The 21,813-nt window shown below is 29.9% G+C and overlaps 1 protein-coding gene across 4 annotated transcripts; it reads right to left on the bottom strand.

Annotated features, from left to right (window-relative positions):
• Positions 1–1,509: 1,509 nt before the first annotated feature.
• LOC124844204 (NAC domain-containing protein 76) lies at positions 1,510–4,722 on the bottom strand. 4 transcript variants are annotated; one of them, XM_047321091.2, is made up of 4 exons: positions 4,546–4,722; positions 3,015–3,209; positions 2,458–2,729; positions 1,510–2,163 (listed from the first exon to the last, which is right to left on the bottom strand). In XM_047321091.2, exons 2-4 carry the CDS (start codon positions 3,181–3,183, stop codon positions 1,627–1,629), a joined length of 978 nt encoding a protein of 325 aa, XP_047177047.1. In that variant the 5' UTR covers positions 3,184–3,209; positions 4,546–4,722; the 3' UTR covers positions 1,510–1,626. The 4 variants fall into 4 exon arrangements, with proteins under 4 accessions (XP_047177047.1, XP_047177049.1, XP_047177045.1 ...); XM_047321093.2 differs by lacking the exon at positions 4,546–4,722 and adding an exon at positions 4,303–4,500; XM_047321089.2 differs by lacking the exon at positions 4,546–4,722 and adding an exon at positions 3,811–4,277.
• Between the last annotated feature and the right edge of the window lie 17,091 nt (positions 4,723–21,813).

The following is a 21,813-nucleotide window of genomic DNA, read 5'->3' as shown; positions in this document are numbered from 1 at the left end:
TTTCCATCACTATGACAATATTAAAATATTTGTCAAATTATTTTCACTTACATGAAAACGGGAGCAAGTATAAATTAGGTTCAGACAACTCTAACATAAAACTAGAATTAAAATAATAATAAAATTGAATATATTAAAGTTAGTGTCGAGTTAACTCATAATAATTTTATTTGATTTTAGTATTTATATTTATATAAGTTAGTATCCATTTAATTTATATTGGTTTAATTTATTTTTACCATTTATTTCAATTAACGTCGATATTATTAATGTTCAAATGATGTGTTTTTAATATTTATTAAACACAACATCACTATAATCAGCATTAATTTTATTTAATTTTAATATTTATCTTTATTTTATGTTAGTCTAATTTGTTTTTAATATTTGTTCAAATTGATGTAGTTAATGATAGTTTTATTCATTTTCAATATTTATATTTATTTAAATTAGTATTATCTAAATAGACATTACTTTTTATTTATTTTTATTAAAATTAATCTAACCAAATATAATAAAATGTTTTTTGTATTTATTTAAGTTTACCTAAACATAGTCGATACTAATCTTACAATTTGTGTCTCTAAAATTAGAATATGGATGGTAAGTCTTAATCTAAAATTAAATTTAAATATAACAAATACTAATGTAAATGTCTTCACATTCAATATCTTTTATTTTTTTTTCTTTACAAAATATGTAAGGTTCTCTCTCACTAAGCAAGAATTTTCTCTCTCTCTCAGATTTTTTTTTTATCGACAAAAAAGAGTGATATAAATATAAAAGGGCACTTGAGAAATCATAACCCATGTACAAAATACAAGTTATTGCATGATGGTTAAAGAGTGTATCCTATTATGCATCCCAAAGTCTTAAATCCTATAAACACTATGACTAATCTCCCTTTATACATCTTAGATTTATGAAATAGAGAGAAGAGAGAGAGAGAGAGAGAGTAAAGCGAATAGATTTAATTTTCTTTAAATTTGATTTCCAAATCATTTTTTGATTTTGATCATTCATAATTATGCAATTTACATTTTTTTAATTCTTTCATATTTTCCTTTTAAATTGTCTTGAATTTATATGCATTATTACCACCATTACACCTTCCATCAAGTCATTTTAATCAATATTTACTATTTCCTTTGGTTCCTGTAGTTTTATGTTGAAACTCTTGTTTATGAAATAACAAAAATGGTTAAGTTTTAGTCATATTTTTAATAAAAACGATGAAATTTTAATAATTGTAAAGGTATTTAGTTTTTGTTCTTATAACAAATAATTAAACACTTAAATAAACCACGTTCCCCTAAATTTATAAAATCTAAAAACAAATTCATAATCCAAAATATTACTGATTTAAAAGGAAAAAACTTAGAGTCGAGTTTAATTTTTGGTTAAAAATATTTAAATTATATTGACAGAAAACCTTGAAATCTAATTATCGTAGAGAAGATCATATATAGATAGAGATATATATAATTTATACTCAAGAAATAACTAAATTAATGAGTGGAATCTCAATGAGTATCTAACAAGATGATACATATTACACATACTTAGGAACCAAATATTTCTTACCTCATCACATTAAGTATGACAATATGAATGAAATGAAATACCCTACTTGGAAAATTTCATGATATCATGGGTGTCACAGCCAAGATAATGGAATGGGAATTTCTGAGCTGAAGTGGCAACAGAAGTTGCAGCTTGGTGAGTGGGAGGGTTACATTTGCTTTGTGGATGATGCTGATGATCCATGGCATGGTGAGATGCTAGTAGCTTGTCCAAGAATGACCAATCACCACTGAACCTCTCTCCCTGTTGTTGCATAAGATTCAGTCCACAGCCACTAGTGGTGAGCCTCAACAAGTTTTGAGAGCACTCAAGGATGTCCATGGCATTCATGGATGTGCCCAAGCAACTACTGCTTGGTGCAACAGCTGATTCTGGACTGAACAACTGTGGAAGCTGCATTGTGCCATCAAAGTTGTAGTCATATAATCCTCCTTGCATATGATGTTTTGGCTCCAGAACATGGCAAGGACCACTTGTTCTCATGTGGGTTAAGTTCTCTTCTTCTTCAATTTCTTGCTGGAAACCTCGATTTTGGTTTTTCTTTTTGAAAACCCTGCATACCACCCATCCATCTTCCTGCTAGAAATACATCACAACTTTGTCATTATATCTGGAAAGTAAGTTGGATCCATAGATCTCGTTATTTGAAGTATGTCTTCTCCTTCACAAATATTTTCGACAGTTTCATTCGTTGGAATTTGTTTCAAATCAATAACTTAAGGATGTTCGAAAGAGTTCTTAGAAAAGCTTCTTCTCGTCTGTAAAAGTTCTTCACGGCCTTCTTATAAACTGTTATTTATCATGGTTATGAAATAATCTTTCATATATAAAACACCGATTGCAGTTTCTTATCATAATGTGTAGTTTTCTCACCTGAACATCCGCATCATCTTCATCAAGGCGATACTCATGCATGATCCAATCAGTCTTCTGGCCGTGAGGAGCACGACCAGTGTAGAAAACTAGGGTTTTCCTCATGCCAATCCTCTTGGAATTAGTGTGGTATATGGATTTGTCTCTTCCAGTTGCTTTCCAAAAACCTGCTGTAGTTGCTCGATTTGTTCTTGTTCCTGTTGGGTATTTCTTATCCTTGTGGCTGAAGAAGTACCACTCATTCTGAGGCCCTGACCCAATCCTACATTTGTCTGCATGCAAAGAAACATCTATATGTTACCTAGTTCATGTTGCAAAAAACTCAAAAAGTACAATAAATTTCATAGTTCAAAAGTTCTTTTGTTTACTTGCCACGATACAATAAAACCCTAGATAGAATAACAGTACAAAGACAAGGATATATGAATGGTTTTCATCTGAACTAATTTAAGAATATTATTTATAAAGTATAGATCAGCTATATATCCCTTGAATTGGTTGCATCAATCATATACATGATGTGTCATGAAGTATATATATATATATATGCTGTGTACCTTTGAGGTCCCAAGGCTCAAGTTTGTTGAGATCCACTTCTCTTATGACATCAAGGTCAATGGCTTCATAAGAAACTTTCTTCCTCAGGTAATAGTAGAGAAGCTCTTCATCGGTAGGGTGGAACCTGAAGCCAGGAGGAACTGTTAACTGTCCATTGCTTGGCATCATTTTGTACTGTCTGCAGGGTTTTGACTCTGCTAAATGCAAAAGAAAAAGAGAAAGAACACTTTGTATTAAGAAGATAAACAATTAAATATGATATAAAATTACACACATTTGTTGAATAAGGGGTACGTGGCTGATAAAGGAATAGATGAAACTGTTTATTCTCAAAAACAAAAAAAAAACAAAATCTCAAGAAGGTAGGAACTACCAGTAGTCCATGATGTAGAAATTTAAAAATGATGGCCAAAGAATGATAATCTCGAGATCACGTAAGTTCTTCGTCTTCATTGTCAAAAAGGTACTTTATGAATATAAATTGAAAAAATAAATAAAATTTAGAAGGAGGAACTCAAAAAATTATATAATATTGTCCAAGATCACTGTTTAGCTACAACCCTAGGTAGTTCTTTAGATCAAAACCAAAGACAAAGTAGAATAATAATAATACGATGAAAAATTTCTATATAGAATGAAACTAATGGGTGTATTGCATATACGAGACATTTCCTGACACGAGGAATTTAAATCTGAGTATAAACCCTAAGAAGAATCTATAAGAAAAGCTAGTTAACTTTTCTGACCATGTATGTCTCTGATTATTGAGAAATTTCAATTTTAGAATATCTAGACCTTTTACATATTCCATGATGTTGAACTGCTTAGAGATTATGAGAACAGTAACAAAAAACAACTCTTTTCTGTCCATGCTTCGTTCCCTGTAGCCATATCACCATGTGTGTATACATTAGCTACAACACAGTTCCTTAGAAACAGCAGTAAGATAGGAATGTGTATGCTGATATTCATTGATTCGTTTGAAAAATTAACAGAAAAGAATTAACTGACATCGGGTTACGTGCATGGAAAGGATTAGGCATAGTTCCAAGAAGAAAATGAAAAAGAGAAAAAGAGAAAAAGAAGGAAAATGGAATAAACCTTCTGGATATTGTTTTGTATGCAATTATATATCTCAAAAACAATATTAGCTCTCAATTTAACATAACTCCTTTAACTGATAACTAAGTGGAATGACATTAAAGGAACCAGTGAAGACCCAACTCGTTGCTTCTCTCTGAAAATTTTCATTTTGAAACACACAAGCAAAAATGTTTTCAAACTAACCTAACTAAAACGAGAGCTAGATGTCTGAAAGAAACGTTTGTGAATTAAGCAAGGGTCAAGAGGTATAATCAAGCACTGATAAAAGATCGAAAGAGGGTTTCTGAAATTATGCAACAAAGGCACAAACAAAAGATGACCTGAGAAAACGAAACAAAAGGAAAAACAGCTAATTAATAAAGCTAAAGGTTTCATGACACACAAGGAATAGTGATGCCAAAAGAAACAGAAAAGAAGCATACAAACCTTTTGTGGTACGCAAGATGAAACCCTCTCAAAGGACAAAGGAAAGCAGACAAAGAACTACTCAGGAAACCAGACAGCTTGGAGGAGTCTTTGGTTGCACTGTTTCTTAGCTTCAAGGGCACGGACGTGGGTTTTAAGAGAGAATGAGAGAGAGAGAGAGAGAGAGAGAGAGAGAGGGAGAGAGAGAAAGATGATAAGATCAATGCAAATGCTAGCTTCACAAATAAGGCCTGACAACCAAGAATGGGCACAGAAATATATAAAAAATATATTTTATTCATTCATAAATATTTAGCATAAGCAAAATGAAGATTAAATTATTAAGTGGTATACATTGAGCTAGCTGTGTTATGATGATATGATGATATCAGAAAGTTACATAAATAAAATGCTAGAAGGCTATAGAGCTTGTTCTTGAAGCCTCTTGTTATGTTATAAACTATCAAATGGGTAATTTATTTTGTTTTCAATATGCAGATATATGCATTGCATTGTATGGGTAAGAATAATATACAAAAATAGGCTTTTGGTAAATGTTCGTTGAATGGGAGACCTTCTCCCAAGTTTCGCCTCATTACAATGAAGAAAATCTTCTTAACTATCAATTACTATATCTAATGACAGTAACTTCTTTGGTTTTTTCCTCACTCTCTTATTGTGTGTGTGTGTGTATATATATATATATATATATATATATTATATGGTGCAAATGTAAAACACAAGTATTTTGTTTTATATATCTTTTGGGTCCATTTAATTACGAGATGAAAATGAATTTGTCTTCAAATTCAATCACGCGGACTAGTCAAAGTCAAAGAAGAATGATGCAGATAGAGGGCATTTTCTGCTCATTCCAATATTCCTAATACATGCACCTTAATGTTATTAAATGATATAATAGTTATTCTTACAAGACTATAGTTTGGCATTTTATTGTTATAAAGAAATGCTATTATTTTTCAATATCATGATTCAAAATGATCGTGTGCATCTTTTTCGGCTGGTTACCAAGCCAGTTTATGTTATGTCTATCAATCTATACACACACACACACAAACATATATATATATATATATATATATATATATATATATATATATATATATATATATATATATATATATATCAAATATCTATTCTGTCAAGATTTTAAGAACACTTCAAACCTTTAAAATCTACAATCTTCAATCTCCAAAATATTCATCTTTTTGTGGGTAACCGTTTTTAAAAAAAACACTCAAACATTCAAGTCAATCTATACATCAACAAGCAATAAAAATAATAATTAATGAACAAAACATTAATCCAAATACAAGTTACTTTCTGAATTATTATAATTAATCATAAACAATTATAAATAAGTATTTTGTGTGATATTTTACTGACTAAATAAGGATCGACTAAATAAGGATAGACTAAATAAAAATTGACATAGTAATCTAACATACGTTCGGTTAAGGATATGATTAAGAAATACTTAATAGTATATAAAAAATAAAGTTACTTAATTATGATTGTAATTAGTTTGTAAAGCTGCAGTGAACTAATCAAAGGATGAGGATCCAGTGGCTATCCTTGAATCATGTCCATAAAAGTGAAGAATTTGCCTCAAATTCAGTGTAAAGTATCAAACTTAGGAGTTCTAAGTCATACAATTTGTACAGATAGTCGTTATTATGAGCATACGCAATATTAGTTAATTGATTGATTGATTAATTAATAGCAATTTAAATCTTTTGGGTTATTGGGATGCAGCAATGGCTACCTATGGATGGTGCATCAGTATTCTGGATCCTAGGTGGTAATAAAAACAAGAGTTAATTAAGCTAAAGCAAGCTAAACGAAAATGACCATTTAAGCCCTACAACTTCCATGGATTTTCTTGCCATAATATTTTGTCCTAATTATTGCTATTTTAACTTCTACATTTGCTTATTTTCTGGTTCTTTCATACAATATATATTTAAATTATCATGTTCCATTGAGAAAGATGGCAAACTTTGGTGGTTACGTGAGACCACATTTGTTTGCTAGTACATAATACAAGGACAAGACAACATGTTCTTGACCACACCTTTGTCTTCAAATTTCTGATCCAATGTGTATTGCCTTTTGTCATACATGCTGACAGCATCTAACTATTACACACATCACGTTAACCATTAACAACACAGTTTGTTTAGCATATGTATATGAATCCGAAATGAAGCAGAAAATATGTGGTGAAATGCATCAAAATTCTCTCTATACAAACAAATGTCATCATTTTTTATAACATACAGAGACAAATCCTTGGTCCTGTGAACCACTTATTCCCAATATCTTCAAAGTGGGTCATGTGGAATTTTCATACTTCTTCTAATTTCATTGACATATATTAATGCACAATCACTTTGTAGTGTACCAAAACTCTTAGTTCAACCATAATCAGAATACTGCAAGTATGTTCAAGTTATTCTGTGAAATTTCTCTTCGAGACAAGATGAGATTGCTGAAGTTTTTTATTTCTGAAATTCTTGTGTGGGGTCACAGGCATGGAATAGGGTTTATCATTGTATTATTTGAACAAGCTCATGAGAAGAATTATTAAAGGAATTTGAAAAACAAAAGGGTGTGTGTATATATATATATATATATAAAAGAGAAAGCAAAATTCCTGAAAGTCCGTGGCTTATACACGTGCTGATCCAACATAGAATACAGAATTCTAGGTCTCGGTGACATAAAAGGTGATAAGAAAATAGGTGCAAAACCGGGATCTGGAAGGCTTTGTTTCACAGTCACAAAATTCACCAAAGGGATTCCCACGCAACCTTCAATATTGCACATGAAAAAAAGTCACACTCTCAGCTACACAGATACCTGGTCAACCACGCAGACGAAGTGTAATGAATGAACCAAATCAAAATAACACTTACCCTCTTTAAACCCCTTCACTGTTCCTATGGCTTCCGATCTGTGTTCAACCATTTATAACAATTTTCCTTCTTACTTGCTTTTTAATTGTAAATATTATACTATCTACACACATGCATCTTGCTTCCTAGTGCTGGTGCCGTTACCTTTACGAACACTGCATGTAACATTAATATTTTTGGCTTCATCAACGGGTATGGGAATCCTATGTCATGCTGTAGCTCTGGATAATGGAGTTCAAGATCACATAACTAGTTTTTGCTGTGAACTCAGTAATGGCTACCTGGTTTGAATTTGAATGATTATTGCTGAATTGGTGAATGCAGGTGTGGATTAGATCAATTTTGACCTAATTATGAATAGGTTAAGAAACCACTATATGTTGTTTGTCAATCATCTATTACAAAATCTAATTAATATAACAAATTTTACTTCTATTTTCGTGGATATCTAATTCATCTATCTAATTTTTTTATATAAGAAAGATAAATATGTTTTTAATTTATTAAATATAATGTAAAATTACAATTCCTCTTTGTTTTAAACTTTGATACCTTTTTATTTCAATTAACTTAATTTTTCATCCAATTAAATTAATTTTTTTGTGTCGAATGTATTTCGGACATACATTTAAGTTGTTTAAACTCTTTCACGTGTCTCTACTTCAATATCATTTATAAGATGTTATTTAACAAACTCGAAAAAATTTTAAGTTTGTAACAGACATAAATTTTAATTTTATAAGTTTTAAAGACTAAACATATTTAATCTCATAAAATGAAATTCAATATAAATTACACACATTTTTACATCCAAACACGGAAAAAATTCAGAACTTGCAGCTTAAAAATCTATGCTTAGGCCTACGAAGTTTAGAATTTGGATTTAGATGCTTCATAATTATTAAAATATATTAGATGATTCTTTAATAATATATATTCATTAAGAAAAAAAAAATGATGATTCAAACACACCAATCCATTCATTTTTGTTTCATAACTGGGATGAATTGAGTGGTTGAATTATGCCTAGATAGATTAAGATGGTTAATATATAATAAAGAGGTTGAATTTTTACTTCTACATCATGATTAACATTACATCATGACATTATTGTGAACAAAACTATTAACAATACTTAGTACATGAGTAGAATGACTATATATATACGTGCTTAAAAACTAATCATGTTTTTTATAAACAAAGATGATTATGACTGGTAATAGGTAGTCAAACTTTGTGCAAAGAGTGTAGAAGCCATCTGCAATATAGATAAGCACAGAAAGAGAATCCTGAAAAGGAAAACTATAATCTACTTAATATTTTAGTATCGAATTATAGGTGATATTACTTTGACATTTAATTTTCTCTTAAACTTCATATAATATTATTTTATTGTAATATTTTGTTTATAATGATTTTTATTATATTATATATAATATTTTAATATAAAACCAATTCTAAAGTGTACATAAATTGGAAAGAAGTGTCAAACAATACCTTTTCTAAATTATAGTTTTTGGTACTAGTAAACTTTAAATCTAACTTAATCCTACCAAACTGGCTTATAAGATAAGGTTTACAGTAACTTATATACTCTGAATTGATCTTATCTTTAGTCGATGTAAAACTTTCAACCCAATTAATGTCTTATAGAAACCATATTACTAAGAAAGTTTAATTTCTTGAAAATCACTTGGACACATGATTACATCTCAATACAAGAGAAACATATGTAGCTGTTGATTGCAATGCAGCAATGTCATAATTCAGAAAAAATAATAATATAATGAATCTACAGCTACCAAAAATAAGTAGGAAGAAGGTTTACACAGTAGCTCATATGTCCCTGCTTTGCCGCTATCTATAGTAAACAAAAATCCAATAAAAAGGTATAGACCGCCGCTTCTTGACTTAGCTTTTGGAGACATTGGAATTGAAAACCGTATTCTCAATCTCACGAACACTTGGTTTCTTCCAGGATTTTCGCACCCATCATATCACAAATAACCACATGTTTGACTCAGATCATCAAAGCCACTATAATATTACTTCATTAGTCACTAATTCTGATCTAAAAAACTACTAATATTGAACTTGCAATCTCTTCTTCGTATTTGATATTTGACGCCCAACCTCAATCATTTTCCCCGAGGACATTGTGTGTGCATCAAGTCTTGGATTTACACTCTTACTCATCTACTTGCATATGGTGCCACCCTGTGTAATACCGTGCTATACATATGTTAATAACGTGTAATACAATTTAGACCTAATTAATTCGACTTTTTTAAGCAAAAAAAAAATTCTAAAATAACACTTTACAAAATTTCAATTGAGCTAAGTAGTACCAATCATCTGTAACATTCTCATAATATTATATATAATCATATACTATATTTCTAAACATTGTAATTTGAAGGATTTGAGAACAATACTACCATCATGTTCTAACAAAAAATGTCACAACCCTTTACTGTGTTGACAAGTTTTTTGTCTGAATAATTTTGAATCAATTTTTATTCATACTAATCAAATAATACAATTGTGAATTTATAGACTGAAATTTCGCTTTCCAATCCCTAACCTTAAAGTTTGCTAATTATTACAAATCAAGAACACGATAACTCTCTTTGACTTTTCCTCTCTAAAACAAAAATACTTCAATACCTATTTAAGTTTTTTCAATGAAATTCTTTCCGTAAATTTAATTTTCTTTTCATCATTTATTTTGATTAATTTTTTATAATCATTGAATAACACATATGAGAATGACTTTGTAAAATTTTGTGCAACTTGATCCCAGCTTCCCACGTCCACTAGCTTCACATTGCCTTCTCTCCCGTTGGATGAAGTGAAAACAAATATCAATATGCTTGTTCTTTTTATGATCGGTTGGTTGTTTGTCAACTCAATTACACACTTGTTACCAACACTAGTAAAAAATCGGGTTTTTACAGCGCACATTATGCCACGGTTCAACGAAAACCGCAGCATAATGGTGCGCGGTGGCAGTTTTGTAAATAAAACGAACCTATATGCCGCGGTTCTACTGGGAACCGCGGCATATACCCCAGTCAACCATTGCCTTTGACGCCACGTATGAATAAAAAATTAAATAACAGAGTATATGCCGCGGTTGTGCAGAGAACCGCGGCATATACCCTGCCAATTTATTGCAGGTGCTGACTGGGTCAGAGAATTCGAAAAGTTACAGGGGGTATATGCCGCGGTTCTCTGGGGAACCGCGGCATATACCCCTGTAACGTCTCAACTTCTCTGCCAGTCAGAGAATTTCAGAAGTTACAGGGGGTATATGCCGCGGTTCCCCAGAGAACCGCGGCATATACCCCCTGTAACTTTTCGAATTCTGTGAAAGGCAGTTGGGGAGACAGTTGTGTTGAACACGTTTCAGGGGTATATGCCGCGGTTCTCTGGGGAACCGCGGCATATTCTCCTATATGAAATTAATTTAATGTTTATTTGAAATATTTCGAGGTTTATGCCGCGGTTAAGTAGTGAACCGCGGTAGATTCCCCCGTTCAGAGTTAAAAAACAAAACTTGGAACAGTGCATCGTCTTCCTCGCGCGTTCTCTCTGTTTTCGCGTTTCTTCTTCCTCCGAACCACCCTTCATCTCAGATTTTGCGTTTTTAACCGTTTAAACTCAAAATTGTTCGGTCATTATTCGTTTTTGACGATAAAAACGAGTTTTAGCCGTTCAAAATCGTGATTTCCTGGCGTTTTTCACCCTCTCCGCCGCCGTTGTGTTGCGTTTTTCACCCTCTCCGCCGCCGTTCCTCTTCCAGGTATTTATGTCCATTTGCATTTTTAACGTGATTTCTTCATTAATTTTTGCATAATGCTATAGTTTTGGTAATGTATGAAGTTTCTATAGTAGTGTAACAGACAAAATGGGTCATATGAGTGTGGATACTATGTAATGTATTGGATGACCCATATTGTTCGTTCTCACATCACAAGAAGCTGGGAAACGGTAATATTTAACTTTAACAAATTTTGATTTTTTAACAAATGTTGAATTCATATACACTAATTAAAATGAATTGTCTTTTGGAGAGATTCAAGACTACTACACCAGTTCCTGAGAAGTCACTACTATTCATTAGGAACGCTGCTGCGAAGTATATAGTTAGATTATACAATAGCTCTTAGATTTAGATTTAAACAATGCATTTGATTAGATAGAATTTTCTTAGACTCTCTACTTTATTTGATGTTGAAATACATTTGAACATGTGTTTGTTATGTTGAAATTGAATTTCTGTAAATGTTTTTATATGCAGGTCTGTTTTTGTGGTAGTGGATATCACAAAAACAGACCTGCAATTTTAAAAAACTGCAGGGGAATATGCCGCGGTTCTAACCACAACCGCGGCATATAGTGCTTCGTTTTTTTTTAAAAACGAGACATATGGCCGCGGTTCCCTAGACAACCGCGGCATATTCCGCAGCCTATATACCGCGGTTCGAACCGCGGCATAAAGTGTCTGACTTACTACCGCGGCTGAATATGCCGCGGTTCAAGAACCGCGACGTATAGTGAAAATCAACCGCGGTAAAAGCCCCTCGCTGCACTAGTGCAAATTGTATCATAGTCTCATCTTTCTGTTTCAGCTCTGACTTGTTTAGCATATTTTTAAATCATAATGCATGACACACACACATAGTGTTGCTACGTACTCAACTTCACACGTTGAAAGTGTTACTATTTGATAGATTGGGTCTTGGGAGCTTAAGCCGTGAATCAGTGAGAATGGAAGCTAATGAGATATGCAAGTTTGGCAGCGGATTCAATGGAAGTTAAATGGATGTTTAATGTGGAGGAGGTGTTGTTTGGTGATATGGTTCTAGCTCAGACGGCCCACAGGAAGCTAGAAGGGTATTAGGGGAAGCACAAGGAGTGACTATCGGTGTAGAGAAAAGCTGGATCAAATACATCAGCATAATTGTTCTATATTCCAAAAGTGATTTCGTTCTGATGGGTGCCTTTTATAATGTATTTAGGCCAACCCAGCTGTGATCTAAGGAGGTTGGTAATCAGCCTTGAAGTGAGGATCGGCCGCCACGTATGCAGGCATGAAGCAGGTGCTGGACACATTGAACACGTGATGTGATTTGTGGAAGGAGTACGCCAGCGCTGAGCGGTCAGAGAGAGCGCTTACGCCACCCGATTGCTTTTTCTCAAGGTTTTTTATCCTTCTCCATGGGTGGCATGGGTTTAGTTGGACTTTCTTGCTGGGCTTCTAGCTCCCATTTAAAGTGTGCAAAAAGGATTTGTCCTTCTTGAGATAGATCTTCAAGGTCTCGTTGAATCTTTTTAATCATTCCGCGGGTAATGGGTCTTTAATTTGGTATTGGGCTTGAACCTCATCTATCATCTCCTCTCCATTTGAAAATGTTTTGTCTTTAAATCTAGTGGATTACCTTTATTATGAAGATATTTTTTATTTTGTTTGTAGAAGAGGCTCCTAATAGTCTTGGGAGTAAGCCATTTGAAAATGACTTTATTTTTGTTGGATTCCACAAAAGTTCCTCCTGGATCAAATGTCAATCTACAATAAACATCAAACATATTTCTAATTAATTTTATTTGACCCAATAGAATATAAAGACAAATATGTTTAGAAGAAGGCTTCTTAATATTGAAGTTTTTCCTTTTAATAGAGTTAAGATGCCTTACTTCTTCTAAAATTTTATTTTTGTCTAGAATTAGTTGTAACCACAAAGGTAACAATAACTCAAGTGAATTGTCACATTTTTTGAAAATTGTAACATTTTAAAAGATGGAGAGACAATTTCATCATACATATATTTAAGTTTAAAATATGAAAGATATTTATAAAATTTTCAATTATTATTAGTTTAATTTTTGTTCTTTTGTGATTTCATTCAAGTGCTATATTATAATTTTTATTAGTGTATAAAAAGGATTTCACTAGAATTAAAGAATGGGAGGAAAAAGACATTTAAAATATTCTTAAATTTGAATATCTATTTTCTTTTTGTAATATTTTAAAAATATTTTTAAATTTTATCAACTTTGCTTCATTAAGGTTTGAAAAATTAATAAATATTTTGGTTTTCATGATATTTTATTTGGTACTCCAATTTCATGATATTTTATTTGGTACTCCAATTTAAAATGTATATAATTATAATTTCTTTCTAAATATTTGAGGAAAATACATTCTTTCAATATAGAATATTTGATAATATTATATTTCCTTTGTAAGAATTTGTTATAATTTTATAAAAATTAATTAATTGATATTAAAACAGTACGAAAGCAAGTAGGCATAAGTAAGGGGTATACCCGTTACCTGATACGGATATAGATAAGACAAAAATGTCATACTCGGTTTAGGAATATGAGGATGAAATTTTTTTGCTTTAGGGATGGGTATCAGAGAGCAAACAAGGGTATGTATGGTTGAAAGGTGATTAAAATTGTAAATAATGTATGAATAAGACGTTCCTATAAGAGGGGGGGGGGGGGGTTGGAGGGGTACGATATTAGGTGGGGGACGTTGCGCATTGAGTAGGGATCCATAATGTCAAATTATCCTAAATTTACTAAGCTCACAAACTTGTATAGAGGACGGAGTTTAGGTGGTAAGAGTTGAGGGAGGTTCCTACATCGAGATCTAGGATAAGAGACCCCTTTTTTGGTAATGCTATAAGTGAATTTACTCTGTCACGAGGGATTGAGACTTAGTAGATTTGGGTCGGTTATGATATTTTACTTCATGATTGCACGACATGTATCTGACTTTACAAGTATTCGACGTTGTATAAATAAATCGTATTTGAGTCTAGAATAAGTGTCTATGAGTCATTTACAATGTATTGATTGTTGATACGAATATAAAATTTATTTTAGTGTTTAAATGTGATATATATTAAAGTGTGAATTTTAAATGCTCAAAATTATCATTAACTTACCTTGTTCTAGTTGGTTGTTATGTTTCTCATATTTATTTATGAGTAAATGAAACTAATTAGCAATGAGATTACGAAATAGAACAATTATTTGGAGTGAATTCTTTTAGTAATAGATCTGTATGTATATAGTATATGTGTTGTGTGGTAATATTCTCTCTTTTTGTATTAATATTTTGGGAGACTAATTGCTTTTAAAAAACTTTAACTCAAAGTATTGTATATATCTAAGTATGCTTTTGCTGGTTTAATCAGGTTTGCATGATATTAATAATGTATGGACTCTAAATATACAATCGTTCTATTTGTAGAAGTTGTTACAATTTTGGATGTTAATGGTTCATATAGGTATTTTTATATTTATTTAGATATTTAACTACGTGTGCATTTTTTGGGTACATATGATAAAAAAAACCATAAAAGGTAATCAAATAAGAAAATTATATCTTTTAAGATTTATTATAACTTTATTTTTTATCGAATATAATAAATATTTAAAAGTTTAATGAAATTACATGTCATTTTTTTATGAGGGGAATTGGAATAAGATATATTGGTTGAAGTGATTTGCTTGAACACTATGATATGATAGTTGGTGGAGTGTAGTGGAATAACTCGGTTCTAAGTTCTAGCAATGCTCCCCAACCTAGTGCTGGTGTGGTCCGTATAATGTGATTTTTTTATAATAATGACAAAATATTTATGCAAATTGTATTACATAAATCTTATAAGTTAAACCGTGCATTTATTCAATCAAGAGTGTGTGGATACTCATAAATAATTTTAAAATATCAAATAATATATTTTAAATTAAGAATATAAAAAAAAATTGTAATTTTTTTATTCATAAGGACATTGACTCATGTTTCTGATTTTAAAGAAAAGAAGCATAGAAAGTTGTAGATTCAATCATAAGATTGAAAAACTACTCCAGTCTTTATTAAGATAGTTTGGTATAGATAATATATATTACAGAACTGAGATAATATCTGTCATGCAAGTTAACATCATCTAGGATTATTGTTTAGACAAGATTATCCTTAATTAATCACGTAGGATTGATTAATCAAGCAGTTAAAAATAATCAATCTAATTAATTTAAGCTCACTCAAATAAAAATTTATTAAAATAATATAAATAAATATTATTCACGAGATAAAAAAAAATCATTCAATTATTATTGTATTTAAATACTTTCTTACTAATTTGAATGTGAAAGTGTTCTTTCATACACCATTAACATCTTCATTCAAAATCAGTTCATCATCAATGAACAGAAGACATTTAAGACTGAAAGGTGCAACGTGTAGAATCTATTTCAAACTTACAAGAACGTCTCAATCTCTTATAAGTAGAAATAATTATAGAAACCAAAGTGTCATTAATCAAAATGTATTATGCATGAAAGCTAGATGATAATACAGAGACAGCAATGATGTATTCATATATAGATAGGTCCTCACCAAGGGCTATTTTCCATTGACTTGTGTGGTACTTATGGCCAAAAGCATGCTATGTATTTTCTCTCGATCATGAAGAAGATCAAGAAACCCTAATAGAGGTGTTCACCACACTATGTCGTAGTAGCTAATTTATTCATGGTTTGCACGTTTTTTTAAGTAAAATGTGTGGAGATATGATTTCATGGAAAACTAATGATTCTCGAGCCATGCATACCTAACATGTAAGGATGGAAAAATGAGTTTATGTCACATTTTATATGTAAAAAATCAACGACAAACGGGTTGTTGTAAGTAGTCACCTAATGAAAATAGACCAAATCTAACCTACCCAAAAACTAGAAAAACAAAAAGAAAATAATTATTTTTATGGATTTAATTTAAAAGAAAATATTTGGTTAAGTAATGCAAAATATATTTATGGTTTAATCTAAATTTCATTTAAATATGAATTTTTTTGTTGAAATTAGAGAAATTAAATTTGTAAAATAATAATAATAACGAGCATGTATTTTAATATTTTAAATGTTAATCTTAAAAAGATTACATGATAACAACTTTTAACTTAATTTTTGAAAATATCTTCTTATTTATTGGAAACAATAACAAGCTCAATCAATTAGTCACATTGGTGTATCAGTCTGAACGAGCCAATTATACGAATAAACGGATGATTGACGAGAACGAGAGTAAAAATTGGATTAAGAGATGTGTCGATGAAGAAGAAAAAAGGATAAATAATTAGAATAATAAATATTGATATGTTTTATTTTTATTATGATAAAAAAGGAAACTTACAGTTTTGTTATTAAAAAAATTAACTCCATTAATTTAATTAAACTCGATTAATGATTAATGGAATTAAAATATATTTTATATATAATAATTATCATGAAAAGAGTAAAACTTACATAAATGATTGATAAAACTTCAACTACTATCCATAGATAGAATAAAAGTAAAAGTTTTAGAATACAAATATTTTAGAAAAAATAAACTTATTCTGAATTGTTTTTTTATCAAATATTTCTTTACCTTGTACCTAGTAGATATGTTCATGGAAAAATTATAAACACTTAAAAAATGGAGGAGATGAGCTAGAGTAAAAAAAGGAAACGAAAAAAAAAACGAAAATAAGAAAGAAAATGAAAATAAAAACAAGAAAGAAAGTGGGCCCTTAACTCGAAGACTTTGTAAATAGATAAAACGTATTAAATTACAAGTGTTTGATAGAACTATCATTTTAGAAGATAAATGTAAATAAAAGTAGACATGTTGATAAAATATCTTTGTATAAAATTTGACTTTTATCGTCACAATATATTTTTCGTGTATTTCTATTTTTAATTTTAATCACTTTACATTCTTATAATATGTTATTTATAGATAAATTCTTTTATTTATATTTATTTTCAAATTTCTTTTAAATCTTACCACAATTTTATTTTAATTTAAAATAAAGTAAAGATAAACATTTTAAATAGACCTAATATATTTAAAATAACATAAAAATAGTTAAAATACAGTATGAAAATTATTTAAAAACAATAATTTATGAAAGTTACTAACGCATCTGTTTATTAAATATTATAAAATCCTCAAAACTCAATGAATTTGAATTATTCATCTTTAACTATTATTCAATGCCAGATATTTAAATTAACAAATCAAGTGAATAATGCTAATATTAAAAAATTTCATATCAATCGGATAGATATTACAAAAGGAAATCGATAAGAAAGAAGTGAGAGGTCATATAATTAAATAAGAGAGAACCGAGGACATAAAATTAATTGAAATAGGGACCAAATTTTGTAGGGACTATCCATATTTACTAAGATTTCTGTCCACCAAATAATTTTTTTTTCTTCTTTTATATTTGGGTTCAGAGTAGCTATTCCTTCTAAATGGAAAATTTTGGAAAAAAAAAACAATGAAGGAATTTAAGTTCAATTAACATTTCTATAATCACTTTTAAGAGAAAATAAGGAACATAACTTCTCCCATGAATTTTTTTTAACCTTTTCAAAATTAAAAGATATAAGTTAATTTTAGTTTATAAAAAATTCAATTCATTTTACCGTTTTACTTTTCTATTTATGAAAAAGCCATTAAAGAATAGCCTACCCTTATAAAAGTTTCAAGAACTTAGCTTATTTGTATTCTGTTATTCCTCCATCAAAAAAGCAAATTTGAGTAACTTTTGTAAGAATTCAACGTAACTTTTGTGGTAATGACAAATTATTATAAAACTCTCCATTTGAGAAATGTTTTTGAGTTTAAAAGATTTACTTTTTAGATAAAAAAAATATATTTGTTATTTTATTTCTATGATTTAAAACTTTTATTTAAGATTCTAGCATCTTAAACTTTATGTACTAACATATACTTCAATAAAAACAGTCTTATAAATTATGACTTATGACCACTACAATAGAATTAGGAATTAATATTATTTTGATATGCGATCATTGCCATTAGTGTATATGCTAAAACATTGTATCATTTATTTTTGCAGTATTCTTTAATTTAATTTATCTCGTGTTTTGGATAATAATTTTTATCTTTCTTACCATCCCAAGAAGGCAACTAGGTTGGACTTTCTATCATAGCTTTGGAAGTATCATTCAAGTATTTACGTCGTCGGATACTATTCCTTAAAGACTACTACTTAGGTTGTTAAATTGTAGCCATCTTCTTAGGACGATGAGATTTAAATAGGTGTGTAAATTTGTTTACATTAGGATCACATTGAGATAACTACGGTTTCATTATTATTCTCATTTTCAAAACAAAAGTTTACTTTTATTCATACTTTTATATGTAATAGAAATTTTTTTCTCTTATCCTTATTTATATCAACGAATGATATATTCACTCATGTAAAACGGTTTTTTAATACTGGTTAAAAAAACTTTTCTATATTGATTTTAGAGTAGATATAAAACAAATAATATAGAAAGTTTTCATTTTTTTTTATAAGGATTCAACAAGTGATATAAAAAGTTTCTTTCTCTATTTAAAATTGAGTTACATATGAATTTTTCTGCAAGTAACGAGAAAAATATTTTTTATTGATTTTCTGTATGAATATTTGGTGCCTTAGGGCGGGAACATTTGCAAAGAACGAGATTTGTAGGTAATGGTATCATATTTGTATGTAAGTAAAAAAAAATTACCTACTGATTTAACATACAAATTTAAATATAATTAATTATTTAAAATAAAAACAAAGGGTTATTTACACGCTACCTGACTTGAAATTTTCATTGCCATGCTCTCTCAAACCCTTACATCTCCATCACTCACTTGAAAATCTCTATCTCACTCGAAAATCACTTAGTCACACTCTTAATTCTTGCTTCTTCGTAGAAAAGAAACCATTGCCGATTCGATGTTCAAAACCCTTGCCGAGCTCCAAACAAGGTCAAAATCCTAGCCAAGGTCCACTGCTCACACCTCAACCACTCACAGTTCCACAACTCACGCTTCCATTGCTCGTGCCTCCTCTGCCTTACCCAATCCCTTGCTGAGCTCGGTGTAGGTTGCTTGACTCGTGAAAACTCACATCGTTGTCGCTGCATGAAAGAGTTTTCCAGATTTAGGTGCTAAAATGAAATATGATGGGCTGTGTGTGAGAAATTTGCTTCTTAAAAGTCCCTTATTCAACTTCACTTTCTACACCAATTATAGGTTTAACTGATATAAAACAACTTGTAATTTATTACAACTTTGTCACCGTATCATTTTCTATATCGGTTCTTGGTCCAATTGATATAGAAGATTCTGCATTATTTAAAAATTGTTACCGCCTCATGTTGTATACCTAGTGGATTAGAACTAGTATAATACATTGTTGTGAAAAAGTATATTTTGCACTAGTAATTCGTACATTGTTTTGATTATCTCTTTACTGAAATATTAAGTACATAATCTTTTTATAAAAATAAAAATTACAACAAAAGACATTTTATCAAATATTTAATGTTTAAAAAATATATATTTTATTTCTTTCCATGTCAGATATAAAAAAATATAATTATATAAATATAAAATAAAAATTAAATAAAGATTAAATAATTATAAAAAAGTTAAAAATTATTAAAGGCATCTTAGAAATAAATTACTGAACTAAAAATTAAAGAAAATTTAATTAAAGTTTTTTGGATTACCTGATTAATGTGTTTTAAAACAAGAACATGTAGGAGAATGAGAATAAAGATATTCATCCTGTCCCCATAAATATTACCTATATCAATATTCAATTAATACGAAAAAATTTCGTGAGATAAATATCACAAACGCGAATTCATTTGTCTTTCCAATATATCAATTGTAGTACTGAATTACTTTATTTCTTTTTCAAAGTACATCTAAGGAAGGATATCATTTGTATATGTTTACCACGATATCATTTGTTTCGGAAGACTCTTAATTAAGTAATTTGGAAGTAAAATGCATTCTGCATTGCGAAAAATCAAGAATTATTCTTCTTAAAAAAATGTTCAATTTGAAAATAACATTTTTCACTTTCACGTTGCTCGAGTAAGCTGATTTTTGGATTATTTGGAATAATTTTTCTGGAATTTTCGTAATATAATTCTCAAAACAGAAATTTTAGAACATTCTGGAATAAGCTTTTCAAAACAACATTTGAAAAGAACTTTCCAAAACAACATTTATGAAACACTTTCCGAAACAAGTTTATTAGAAATAGCTTTTGAAAATAAGTTTTTCAGAATACCAAAAATGCATTCTAGAATGAACTTTTTTTCCACAATGCATTATCTCTCTTCTTCTTCCTCTGTAATAGCAATGGTGCAGATGCAGTGAGAAAGGGTATTTTAATTTTTTTTTCTGTTCATATTTGGTGCAGTTAGTAACTATGAAGTACAGGATTATTTTGTCCAATAAGTGATGTATAGTCCATCTTTGATTGTTGGAACCAATTGCTTTCTGCACTCAATCAAATATGTGGAATGTCAAAAGTGACCATATGAATTTTTTAATATAAACCTAATCCTCTTCTATTGTTGGATCAAATGGACGAGAGAATGGTTGGCGCAATATGCGAAAGGCTGAAACGGACACTGTACCTAGTTGGTGAGATGAGGTGCAATTGATGGGGTGCACGAAGCAATTGCTCCCCTTCATGAAAACATCATTCCACAATAATTCTGAATTATACAACCTAAAATTCTAATTTTAAGTTCCGAAATGTAACATTTACAAGTTGTTTCCAAAACACCAATATGTAAAATGTAATTATATTTTCAAATAGCACAATTCAAAATATATTTTTAGACTGTAGAATTCAAAATATACTTTTAAATCAAAAAATACATTTTAAAGTTATACCATATAAAAATATAATTATGACTTTCTAATTATATAATTTAAAATATATTTCAAGATTATATAATTCATAATACATTTCAAAATCCAAGAAATATATAATCATAAAATGAATTACAAGGATAATTTGGACTATTCCATACTTCATATAAGTGTTGGAATAAATTATGGGGTTCCAGGAAAAAGAAGTCTTTTTGGATAGTGTTTTCCTCCACTTCCATAAATCCCCCCTGCACCTCTCTCTCTCTCTCTCTCTCTCTCTCTCTCTCTCTCTCTCTCTCTCTCTCTATATATATATATATATATATATATATATATATATATATATATAAAATATTTTTGCCATTTTCGGATTGACAATGTGAAATAACTTTTTAATTGTGTAATTCAAAAATTAAAAATAACTTTTATTATGTAATTCGAAAACTATTCCTTTCCTTAACATCTTTTTCATATGTCTTTATTCTCTTAAAATTCTCAGTTAGTCCAAATATTATGGAATGCCATGAATTCTTTAAAACATTTAGTCCCCGTGTAGCATTATTTTCTTTTTAATAATATCTCAGAAATTATGCG

This window comes from Vigna umbellata, chromosome 3 (assembly GCF_029865625.1).
Source record: "Vigna umbellata cultivar VRB3 chromosome 3, Vumbellata_1.0, whole genome shotgun sequence".
NCBI lineage: Eukaryota > Viridiplantae > Streptophyta > Magnoliopsida > Fabales > Fabaceae > Vigna > Vigna umbellata.
This window is presented reverse-complemented; position numbering and strand designations above follow the sequence as displayed.

Coding starts and splice junctions, on each gene's coding strand:
- LOC124844204 (XM_047321089.2), bottom strand. CDS start 3,886: ATGGACAGAAAAGAGTTGTTTTTTGTTACTGTTCTCATAATCTCTAAG. Junction 3,210..3,810: donor CATCATGGAATATGTAAAAG/GTCTAGATATTC, acceptor TGCATTTAGCAG/AGTCAAAACCCTGCAGACAG. Junction 2,730..3,014: donor TGAGCCTTGGGACCTCAAAG/GTACACAGCATA, acceptor CTTTGCATGCAG/ACAAATGTAGGATTGGGTCA.